Genomic DNA, 12,924 nt, shown 5'->3' with positions numbered 1-12,924 from the left:
CTTCATTTTGCAGATGGAAAAAAAATGAGGCTTTAGCAAGGCTCAGAAATCTTTCCAAGGTCACAATTAGCAAGTGTCGAGCCCCAGAAGGATAATCATCGGGCGTGTATCCAACAATCCCTGCCAGGCAGGGCGGACTCTCACGGAGCTCGAGGCCATTCCTTTATCTGGGTTCTGTTCCTTCCAGTTCAGATGGATGACTACAGGTCTCGTGCTGGTAACACACATCACTGGGCTCTGAAGGGAGCCTGGGGTTCTGGAGGCTCACATCACAGCTGCCTGGTGCGAGTGCCCTGGCTGCCTAGCAACAGCTGCTTCTTTATTCCAGTCGGGTGTGAAGAGCAAGCCCTGACTCCTGGAGATAAAAGACAGGGCGACCTTTCATTGCTCTGTCACGGATAGAGACCCGCTGATCAGAAAGGCGCACAGTGGGGCCTGGACTAAGTCCAGTCAGTCCTCCCTCACACAGTGACACTGGACGCAAACAGCCAATCTGTCTACTCATCCTCTAAGTGTCTCCATGGAGACGTCAGGCAAGACCAAGTTTATGCGCAGAGGATGTCGTGCCTGAGAGCTTGAGACACCATAATATAACATCAGAGCTGCACACTTGGAACGAGTGTGTATCTGTTACGTAAATTATACGTAAGTCAGGTTGAGTAAAAAAGCTTAAAAGGAAGGAAGATAAACATCCTCACACCAGCAGCCTGGAGGGTGGGAGGAGGTTCCAGGGGCTATTTAAAGCATTCTAAAATCTTGTCTCAGGAAAAATCTGGAGTGAGCAAGTTTAAATTTTACTAATAAAAGTTAGGTACTCATGCTAAACTGTAGGCCGCATCAATTAAAAATGCACTTTATGGCAGAGGCCAGGAAACTGTTTCCGAAAAGGCCAGATAGTTTACATTTTGGGCTTTGCAGGCCACGCTGTATCTGTCACATCTTACCAATCCCATCCTGCTCACTGTTTCTGATAGAACATGAAACGACCCTGAAACCCCAAAGCTGTGACAGTCTAAGCAAAACTGTGACCCCTCCAAGAATTTCTACTGAAACTGAGTTCGATTTACGATGTTTAAATCCAATCTCTTTACACTGAAAGGTTCACGCCTCTTCCACAGTATCCCAGAAGCTAACTTACTTGAAGAAAATCAACCATAAAAAAGCTGGGAACATAATCATTTCGATCAGCCCAGGTTCAGAGGGTCTGCAGGGTGGGCTGTGTCTTTAGGGCTCTTGGAATGCCCAGCATCCAAATTACCACTCAGGGTGGGACCCGAAACTCTGAAAGGGTTCTGAGTAAGAACAGCCCAATTCATAAAAGTGAGGAACTTGGTCAGTATAATCTTGCTGATAACAGTCCTGTTTCAATTAGCACATCAGAGATAATTCTGGCCTTCCATTTACAAACTGGCCAATATTCTACTAAATAATTTGCTTCTTAGAATTATGCAGACAATGAAATGAAATGCAGACAATCCCAAAACTGTCTCTATGTGTCTTTTTAGAAATAAAATCTAAAATTGCTTTCAAACAGCCTCCATGAAAATAGAATTTTTCCAGCCAAAACACAACATTGAGATACAGAATATAATTTTCTTTTATAAGAATTTCCTACACAGAGTAACAGAATATCTGGGTTTAAAGATCGAGAGGAAACTTTTAACCATCTTGACTCATTTAGTTGAGGAAGAAACTAAATTTCAGAAAGGACAATGTTATGAACGATGCCGTAAAACTGTTTAATGCATAAATATGTCGTAAGAAAAATATTTCTGACAGATCTTCAGGGCTCTCATATTACAAAAGGCTAACTTTGGGGCCATGGCAAGTGCAGAGCCACTCGCCCCGGCGCGGTCACCTCCTCGTGCCCAGTGCCCAGCGAATGGCAGTCAGGACAGGTAAGGGAGGGCACTGCAGAATCACAAGATAGAAGCAATGCTGGCTTGTGGGTGCCCCTCGCCCAGACTTTAACTGAGGAAAATAATGCGAGTGCTTTGTTCCTTAGCAACGAGATGGCTTTTCTTTCCTTCTGTGAATGACAGACATGGAGGTTGGGTTTTGTTAGCATTTTAAGCTACGGCGTTGTTACTAAGGTGTCAGTTCAACTTTACTTAAAAATTAAAAGATAAGATAGTAGTGGTCATGGGAGTAGCTGCAGAGGAGTACTTAACACTATGGTAGCATTTCGCTGAGCACTGGACCCTGTGTCGAGGACTTTAATCCTCACATTTAATCATTTCATCATTTAACCATCACATTTAGTGCATCCAACTCGTACAGTTCAGGTGGAGAAACAGGTGGGGCGAGATCAAGCCATGTATCCCCCACACCCCGTGGCTAGGAAGTAGCCGAGCCAGAATTCAAGCCTGTTCGTCTAATTTCAGAGTAAAAGTAAGTTATTTTACCGATGGAATTAAACTAACTACACATAGATGATACTGATGACATCGAAAGAAACACATGCCATGGGTGTGACATTAAAAAAGAAAAGGAACAGAAAAGCATCCTCCTTAATTTTCTTACCTTTTACAATTTGAGTCCCCCAAACGACAAAGTATATTTAATCGACATATATAACAAGACAGCAAATGCCTAATATATTGTGTTACTATCTTTCCCACCATTACTCCACAAACTAAGCTGTCTTTTTTCTAGCTCTCTTAGAAGTGAGAAGAGAACCACTGAGTCCACGCAGATTAACTACAGGACTAAGAGTGAAGGAGCCTACGTCCACATGTCTGTTATTTGTGCTAAGAAGTTCTTACCCAAAAAGATAAGGCTAAAAGTCAGTAAATAACTTCAGTGTATGTGTCAGGAACTTCCCAAAAGTCCATTTACCCCAACAACAGACTACTCAAACAATCTTCTTCACAACATTCCCTCAACTTAGCCAACAACTCACTTATCAAACAACTGTGTGCTTAAAGACTTGTTTGGGATCCTTGCCTCACTGTTTCCACTACTCCTAAACTATGACCTCATGAGCTCTGCCCAGTTTCAGTCAGATCTCTGCACTGACAGGCCCAGCTTCAATCTCCCAAGCTGTACCTGAATTCCACAAAATCTGCCCATGCCCTCTTCTTTGTGGAGTCCCCTGCAGCTCCCTCAGGTGTGCTCTCTCTACTATAATAAGCAATGAACCGAGTTTTGCTTGGTCAGTGGGATATGCTGTCCACCTTTGGGGGAGTTGGTGGTTGACCATAGGGAACAACCCTATTCCTTTTCCACTGATGTCTTATCAACAACTTTTTCCTTAATCTCTTTTCTCTCATACCCATACTAGACCACAGGTGAAATTAAATATGCCAGGAAATGGGATCATCACAGAAAAAGATAAACAGAAACCAGCCATTGAAAGGGGGCCAAGTGACTCTAATAATAAATTCAATATGAGACTTCAAACTGTATTTTATTATAGCCACAGTTTAACTCTAAGCTAAGTTGGCTTAATTACATATTTCAAAATGGTCTTAAAGCGTCCCTAAAATTGAGGTTTAGAAATAAAAGGGGGGAAAAACCTTGAAATGCCAAAGTTTCATCTGATTCTCCCATCTGATTAAAATTTTACAAAAATTTCTTTTACTTTAACTCATTTGCCTCAAATGTCATTTATCAAATATGAATATATGAAATATAGTTCATCTTTAAGAATAGCTCTGACTAAAAATGATTTAAACCCGTGTAAATATAAAATTAGTCATTTGACATCACCTTTCAATTACATAATATTTTAAATAGATTTGTTATACTTATCTATGCAATTACTAAGACCTATAACTAGTATTCTAATTCTATTTTATTAAGGTCTCTTCTCATGCATCACATTTTTCCTCAGAAAAAATTAAAATCAGATAAAGATCAAATTGAATGTATTAAGATGCCAAAGACAAGCTTTTCATAAAGATGAGGCCTTTAAAAGAGAGCTTGTCTCATCACATTAAAATGTGTGTCTGTATAGTATTGGGGGGGTGTCCACGCCCCAGTAAGAAAAGTGAAGGTGACATAAAGTCCCAATTTTTCCCCAGAGGTTGTCAATCCCCAGCCGTTTCAGATGTTACTATTACAGCCCCGTGATGCTTTGCTGCTACCGCTCTGGAGCAACGTGAGTAGAGGAAAGACTGGAGGTTACAGGAGGCCAGCGCCTGCACCCTGGCTCCCTTACGCTAAAGCAGTGAAGTGACTTCTTCCCATACGGCGCCATCCACCTGGACAGAATGATGAATCCACCCACCTGACGTAACTGCTGAGGCTGAGAGGAAACGCACAAGTACACAGACCACTACCTGTAAGATCTCCACACGTTTGTTTCTCATCCTGCTTGTTGCTCCCCTGTAATTATGGTCCTAAGGATCTATAAGATATTAAAGTACTTCCTAAACAATTAAAGAAGCATTAATTATGCAACAAGATCTTTAAGGTTCATATCCTTTCAACCAATAATTCTACTACTAGGAAACTAACCAGAGGAAATGACTGGCAATAGTGTCAAATACTTAGGTACAAAGAGATTCTTCAAAACTTTCTTTTTAACATCAAAAAACTAGAGACAATCTAAGTATACAGATCTATACATCTATATGGTTGCATAGTGTGCAACTATTAAAATATTCATGAAGAGTAAGAGCAGCCAAAAATGCTCCCAAAATTAAATTAAAACAACAGCCTATAGGCCTACACCTCGAACGTGTTAACAAGTACATTCACGGGGGTCAGTGACACACATATATACACATATGCAGAATAAAAAGATTTAGAGGAAATGCCAGTATCAACAATGACCATCTCAGGATGATGAAAACACAGGTAACTTTTATTATTTAATTTTTTATTTGAGTTATTTTCTACTGTATACCTGAATTACTTTAATATTTAGAAAATTTTTTAATCCACTCAATTATGTTTATTATTTAGTCTATTCTAGTTTTCTAAGGATGATTTTTTAAATTATATCCCATCTCGTTTCCAAAAAGATCTGTTCATAAGTGTCTATGAGCAAAACGAATTGGATATGTTGTACTCAATACAGCACTTACCGTCGCTGATGGCATGGGGCTTAATAATGCAACAGGTACAATTGGTAAATTTAGCAGTGTTTGATGGTCCACAAAGTCCACTCGAAGGAAAAAATAACTCCATTTCCTAAAGTCAGAGAGAAGTGAAGTTGGCACATGTAATCTTTCACCTTGGACTCCTAAGGTATTTATGTGAGAGGAAGAACTAAACATTTAGTTTTAAAGTTTCATAATATAAATACCTCACTTCAAATTTTCTAAAAATGATTGTAACTGATTAAAACTAATGAACTAAGCCCTGTTTAAAGTCTTAGAATCAAATGAACATGTGAGGAAGTATTACTTCTAGCAATGAGAATATGTATCATTCTGCCCCATGAAAATTGATAACGTCTTAACATGTTTTGAAATTTGTTTTGAATATTGGTAGCAATCAATCTTATTTTCTCCAAGGCATTAAGTCCTGAGATACAGGTCCAGGTTTAAACTTTTTATTAAAATATATAAAATTAAATTAAAAACTAAGAAATCTTTATAGGAATAGAGATTAGTATTCAAGAATCAGAACTACAGTTAGTTAAAACTTAATAATTGAATGAACCATATTTTGTAGCTAGATTCGGGCTGTGATGTTTTACACGTGGTTCACTGAAATGACAACCCAGCCATGTGAACTAGTCACAAAGATGGTTACTCATCAGTTCTTTAATTATTTAAACAGACACTTTCCTATCTCTAAGACTTTACCACTGCTAATCGAAGCTAACATTTGCAAGAGCACGTATACTAGGTAATTGTTACAGCAACTAATTCAGAGACTTCACACTGCAACGTAAAGTCACACAAAAATTTTTCATATTACTTTGTGATTTGAGCTGCTTAAATATTTCCCATAAAGCTCCTCTCCTCTTAGCCTTTACTTTTCCCTAAACTGACCAGTAGGGAAGGATGAAGATATGTAACTTTTCACCCCACCCCCAAATAAAATTCAGACTCATTTTGCTAAGCTTTAACTATATTGCTTTTTTACTATATTTTCATTAACAAATTGTAAAGTATATAGTTGCACTTTTTCATAAATTTCACCCTGATAAGATCCTATGATAACCTCACTAAAACATCTGACTAATCTACATTCATATCTTTAACTGTAAAAATAAAGGTATTACTAAATGGTTGCCAGTTAAAATTTTCTCCCAAACTTTTATACAGTAATTTTAAATAAATATCATTTTTGAAAATGCCCCAGATTACATATTCAAAAGTACCAGACTTTCTCTCTACATAATCTCCTAATATCAAATAAGAAATCTTTTATCAGAAAATAATCCAAAACACTAATAAATATAAAGTGACATGATCAATGTACCCTTATTTACAAATATGAAAAAACCAACTCAAACCTAACAAAATGTTCAAAAGGGAATGTTTAAATTAATCATGCTATTTCCATTCAAGAGAATATTCTGCAGCCATTAAAATTTACCCTTGGACAGTGATCTAGTCCAAGGGGAATGTAATGATATAATATTAAGTGAAAAAAGAATCAAATTAAGTTAAAACCATGTAAAATGGTGTTGACTTTGCAGATTACATCAATGATCGAGGCAATGAGCTAGAAGGAATATGCCATAAATAGGTAAACTGTAAACACTGTTGGCAGAATTATTGATGACAAATTTTCTTTTCTCTAGTTTCCATGACTTCCACATCCTAAAAGCCTGTAAGTATGCTGCGGCTTCAGCTCATGCAGTGGGGAGGGGTGGCCACGCACAGGGACTCGGGAGCTAGACTGGCCTGGGCTCGAGCCCGCATGTGGCCCAGGTACTGAAACTCACCGAGTCTGTTTCTGCACCAGTAAATGGGATGGCATAGCAGCTGCACAGGATGGCTAAGATCTAAATGAGACACTCAAGTGCTTGGAACTGTGCCTGTGATTTATACATAGTGAGCGCTCAATAAACATTAGATTTGTTATCGTTTTTAATTCCAAAACTTAAAACACCTGTGATCTAGATCCTGGAGGTATGGAGATAAATTAGACATCCTCAAGAGTTCCCAGCCTATTAGGGGGCTAAATATAAAATCAAACACTTCTAAGACAGGTAGAGTCACCGAGGGACACAGTGAGTAAGAGCAAGTATCAAGGAGGGACACTGCAAGGAGGGGCACTGCAAGGAGGGGCCCTGCAAGGAGGGGCACTGCAAGGAGGGGCACTGCAAGGAGGGGCGCTGCACATAGAGCCAAGGAGGTGGTAACAGTTAAGCAGAGTTGTTATTCGTTGTTTTTTAAGTTCTGTTGAGATATAATTAACACACACTAAGGCCAACAGTCTTGTACTCTGTGGTCTGCAGGACCCCACGATTACTTCTGTGACCTCATCTGCCCCTCCTTCCTCACCCCCCCACCCCCACCGCCCCCTGGGCCACAGTGAGCAGGGAGAGACTGGCGGGAGGCGAAGCTGCAGAGAGAGGGGAGGGCAGGTGGAGCTTCAGAGGCTTTTTCCACAAGAGACAACAATTCACCGAAGGGTTTTCAGTAGTTGAATTGTGAATACAATTTGTTTTATAAAGGTCACTCTGGGCATAGGTAATTTCACTTGACAAGATAAAATTTTCATAAAGTGAGTGTAAGAGGAGAAATGAAAAGAAGAACCAGGAGCTTTTGCAGTAGTCCAGACAAAATATAAGTGACTCAGACCACAGTGATCAGATTCAAGGTCTAATGTGAAAGGCAAGCTGAAGGAATTTATTAATAGAGTTGTAAGAAAAAAAAATCAACTATTATAAACCTGTCTAATATTATTTCATTGCAAACATACCAGACTAAAAACCATCTTAAGTGAGCTGAGAAACTTCTCACAATGCCAAGAAAAACTTGCACTTCATTAATTCAACATCAGTGTAAACCCAGTAAAATACCTTACTTGTGCGAATTTAAAATAAGGAACAAAAAGCCCGGCTGGGCGTGGCTCAGTGGTTGGGCGTCAACCTGGGATCCAGGAGATCAGGGTTCAATTCCCAGTCAGGGCACATGCCCGGGTTGCGGGCTCGATCAATGACTCATCATTGATGTTTCTCTCTCTCTCTCTCCCTCTCCTTTCCTCTCTCTGAAATCAATAAAGATGTATTTTTAAAAAATAAAAATAAAATAAGGAACAATTGTAGGAAAACTTTTTCATAAACACTAGATATACATAGGAAAAGAGAAAGATGGTAAGCTTGAAAATGGAGTGCTAGGAACCAAGGAGGGAATACAGCCAACAATGCCTTCTTTTAGAATATTCACTGTCCTTAAGCTGGTATTCTAACATAAATTCAGTAATTTAAACATTGATGAGCCTCAGTAATTTCAGTCTTTGGAATAAGAAATGGGACAAGTATTTTAAATGGAGAAAACTTATCATGGCTGTGACCAGATCGCCAGCTCACAAGGGAGACATATCACTGAAATGCTGTTTAATCCTAGACAAAAGGTCAAAGGTTTTTTCTACCACAAGGTCAGCTGCATAAACTACCCTCAGTCAGCAGTGATAGAGATGCTACACTTTGATATCAGACATTTCACAAAACCAAAACTAAGTTAAAGTATTTTTAAGCTCCTTACTCGAGCAGCACAAGCAAACGAGTCGGGGCCGTGAGCTGCATTTCTTATGCCATCGGTTCCAAAGAGGGCTCGAATGCTTCCGGGCGCATCTGCACGTGCCACCCCGGAGTTGGCAGGTCCGAGAAGTCTCTTCCATTCACATATAGCATCATCTCTTAAAATCTCCATGGCAATAATGGGACCACTTGTAATAAACTGGATGAGCTCACTGGGAAACAGGTAAAAGATGGACTTGCTTCATTGTCCTGTCAACCGAGGTCTCTCTCTTTACAACAAGAATATATTACAATTTCAGTATTTCCACACACACACAGATATGATCTCAGAACTACTGGGTACAGTGAGTTTTACATGGATAAGGTACATTTTTCATAAATCGAGTGTCTCGCAGTGGCCTAAATCACTACAATTTGCTAGTGTTATCAAAGCAATTACCCTGGCCCGGCCTGCGTGGCTCAGCAGCTGAGCATCGACCTAGGATCCAGGAGATCGAGCTTTGATTCCCGGTCAGGGCACAGGCCCGGGTTGCGGGATCGGTCCCTAGTAGGGGGCCTGCAGGAGGCAGCGGATCAGTGATGACTCTCTCATCATTGATGTTTTTCTCTCTCTCCCTCTCCCTTCCTTTCTGAAATCAATAGTTATATATATATATATATATATATATATATATTTTTTTTTTTTTTTTAAAAAGCAATTACTCTAAGCAGAAAAATCAATTTCATTGGATTAAGACTATTTCACTGACTTAAATGCATACTGTTGATCTATGCTTTTCCTGTTGCTCTGAAGGGTACAGGAATCTTATTATTTTCATGTGCTTTATCACTGTAGTCATAAAATGTCACAACAGAGAAAGTGATGAGAGTAATATCTTGTAACATATCTGCAGTATGTATTTATTTTGTGTAAAACTATTAGAATTCAAAGAATGACAATCAACTTTCAATCAATAAGTATTAAGTTGTCTAGTTATTTAAAAAAAATAGGCCTTCAAGAAATATCCTTTTATTAGCATAAAAACTACAGTGACTTACTTCTATCCTAAATTATTAAAGCCTGCACATAGGTCCTTGATTAAAAATCCAGCACTGAGTCAGACAGTACCCCAAGGAATGAAAAACAAAACCTCATGTTTTCACTTCTACATGTGTGTAAGGCAGCAATGACAAGCTTAACTGTGAAATAAGTGACACCATTCCTCCTCCTGTGCTAGGCAGGGACAGTCTACTTTTTAAAGCAAGCCCAGATTTCTCTCCCATTTAACTAAGAGAGAGCTGGGGACTCTCCTGGAGAGAGGACAAGGTGCGACAGCCCTTCTGGGCCTTTTAACTCTTGACTGCTGCACACACTTCCTGCCCTGGTGAACCATGCTCCATGAGCCACACCCCTCAGTAATCCCTTTCTAAATCATTTCATGTTGAAGAATATTTCTAAGAAATAGCATGTATGTAAAAGTATTCATACCCTGCATCCTAAAAGGCCCATGTGACCTCCTCATACATATTCTCTAGGCCTTAGGTGCCAAAAAAATTAGACTTAAGGAATCCAAGTCAGGGGAAGAAATGCATATGTATTCATTCAATCAGCATTTAATGATCACCTACAAATCAGAATAGGCTATAGAAGAAGCTCCCTCAAAAATCTATATCCTAATGTCCTACTAACATAGAATTCTTAGAGCATAGCGCGGAAGAGACCACAGTATGAGTGGCACGTAATGACGCAAGGAAGGGCGTGCCTGATCGTAACAGAAGTGCTTTGTGAAACCGCCTGCCATTACTGCTGCTATGTCTTTTGTTACGTCTTTCTCAATACAATATGAAAACTAGTTAATCCATCCATCTGATAAAATTTACCACATACTAATTACATGTTAGACATTAAATCAGGAGCTGCAATATAATGCTATAAACCTACACAAAGGCTATACAATAAAGAGTAACTTCCAAGACAATTATATGTGCCTATACTAACAAGGTTTGGGAACACTCTATAATGCTTGATTTAAAACAATCTGTAACATAATAAGTTTCTTACATCAAGCTCTTTTTTTTAACCACTATTCTGTGCAGGGTACCAAATGGCATGTCCATCCCGGGAGCTTGGCCAACAGCCTTCTTTATTAGAAATGTAAGCGGTCCTCTGTCAACAGTAATACGAGATGCACAATGTTTAGCTAAACTAAAAAACAACCCACGCTCTGGCCAGTGTGGCTCCGTGGTTAGAGCATCTGCCCAAGCACCGAAGGGTCTCGGGTTCGATTCCAGTCAAGGGCACGTAGCTGGGTTGCAGGTTTGATCCTCGGCCCAAGTTGGGGCATGTGTGGGAGGCAACCAATCAATGTTTCACATTGATGTTTTTCTCTCTTTCTCTCTGCCACACCCCCCCACCTCCCTTCCCCTCTTTCTAAAAAAAAAAAAAAAAAATGGGAAAAATATCCTTGGTTTAGGATTAACAAAAAAATAAATTAAAAAATAAATAAATAAAAACAAGCAAAATATTTAGAACATAGATTCAGTTTCTAACATATATTTGTTGCTATATTTCAAGGAACAAAATGTATATCAAATTATTTAAAATATAAGGGTTCTAAGAACATTGATTTATATACACAAGAATGACAAAATAAGAGTTTAAAAGCATAGCAAAAATAAATATTCAACATGAAATGTAATTATCACCCCATGTTAAATCTACTGAAATCTAAAAAGAAAGAGATGTTCCTTATAATTTAAACAAATCATCCTATTTGCTTCCAATTAAAGTTTAAGATATTTAATGATAAGAATTCTTATCTAATAAAAGAACAGAAAAACAAATTCTTAGAAAATACTTCTCTACAGTTGCAAGAGGTTGCTGGGGTCCTTTCAATAGATTATTTTCATGTAACAGAACTTTTAACTGTAAATTATCATTCTCTTGTTTTCCAGGGTATTCTCTGTTGTATACCATTAGCCCCAAACTCAGCACCTACTTTAAAAAGGGCTTTGCCTGATGGTCTATATGAAAATCTGTTGCTTCTTTCCTATAAAATAATCAAAATGACAATAGTTAACAATTACATAAGAAATTTTAGCTTACATTAATAAAATAAAAATGAAATTCTCTATTGGTTTGATCGGAATGTGAATTATTTTTTAACCAAATATTTGGCTCAAATGCCTCCTCCTTTCCATTTTTTGCTTATGCCCTATTACCAACTTAAAAAAACAAATTCTCATGGCTCAGTGGTTGAGCATCGATCTATGAACCAGAAAGTCATGGTTCGATTCCCGGTCAGGGCACATACCCGGGTTGCGAGCTTGATCCCCAGTAGAACGCGTGCAGGAGGCAGCTGATCAATGCTCTCTCATCATTGATGTTTCTATCGCTCTCTCCCTCTCCCTTCATCTCTCTGAAAGCAATTAAAAAAAAAATTCTAGAGGGTAAGGGGAAAAATTCACAAAAATGAGTTAAAACTGCATGCCAGAAAACCTTATGTGGGGAGTGCTTTAAAGAGTCTGCAGCAAGACTACAAAATGACCAATTCTATTTTTCAACACAACTGAACTACTAAAAGAGAAAAAACAATCATAATCTTTAATATCAATGAAAAGAAAAATCTTAATAAACTAAGAAAACGGTGTCATTATTTTCTTCTAACATGTCGCTGGCCCCGCAGTTATCTCCATTCAAAATCTAAAATTTGAACCAAGATGAGAGTTGATGAATTTTCCCATCACTCTTATCTAAGTCCTCCTTAAAAAGTTTAGACGGAAAGAGATACTAACAGGTGCATTTATAAAGAAGCCACCTAAAGAAGTTCTGTTGTATTTTTATAAAGAAACGCACCATTCTTTCACAGAGATCTAACCATTGATTCTTTCATGAAATATTTGCTTAGTGCCTATCTTGACTAAAGAATTGATCCAAGAACTAGAAATACAAAGTCAGATGAAACTCAGCTGCTGCCTTTAGGATACTATGCTAATGGAGGAACTGAATTGGCACAAATAAGTTTAGAGAAGACTGAAGTCTCGGGAGATACTTCCTGGGTCTCTGGTGCCCCTAACGTGTCTCACTGGATATGCCAAGACTTCGAGGCCCTGGCTGCTCTTTATCCCATCACTTCTCAGAGCCATGTTTAGGGTGATTATCTGTGAGGGATGAGGTCATGTCTCTCTTCAGTACAAAGAGCAGGCTTGTTTGCTGCTTGCTAGTGAAAAAGTGGTAAGCCAAGTTCAATGCTCTGCAGCTGTGATGCAATCAATGGTGTATACAACACCCACCGGGGCCCATGTTATATTATTTCCACGGCCACAGAGGA

General features: G+C 38.8%; 1 protein-coding gene across 3 annotated transcripts in view; it reads right to left on the bottom strand.

The window, feature by feature from the left end:
• The window catches only part of NME7 (NME/NM23 family member 7), a 104,236-nt gene that overhangs the window by 60,019 nt on the left and 31,293 nt on the right, over window positions 1–12,924 (bottom strand). For all 3 annotated transcript variants that reach the window (XM_081122063.1, XM_081122065.1, XM_081122064.1), the window contains exons 5-7: window positions 11,593–11,643; window positions 8,619–8,826; window positions 5,034–5,139 (exon numbers count right to left, since the gene is read on the bottom strand). In XM_081122063.1, the coding sequence (XP_080978189.1) occupies window positions 5,034–5,139; window positions 8,619–8,826; window positions 11,593–11,643 (365 nt within the window). The remainder of the gene's footprint in view (window positions 1–5,033; window positions 5,140–8,618; window positions 8,827–11,592; window positions 11,644–12,924) is intronic.

This window comes from Miniopterus schreibersii (genome assembly GCF_964146895.1).
Source record: "Miniopterus schreibersii genome assembly, chromosome: 19".
In the NCBI taxonomy this organism is placed as follows: Eukaryota; Metazoa; Chordata; class Mammalia; order Chiroptera; family Miniopteridae; genus Miniopterus; species Miniopterus schreibersii.
This window is presented reverse-complemented; position numbering and strand designations above follow the sequence as displayed.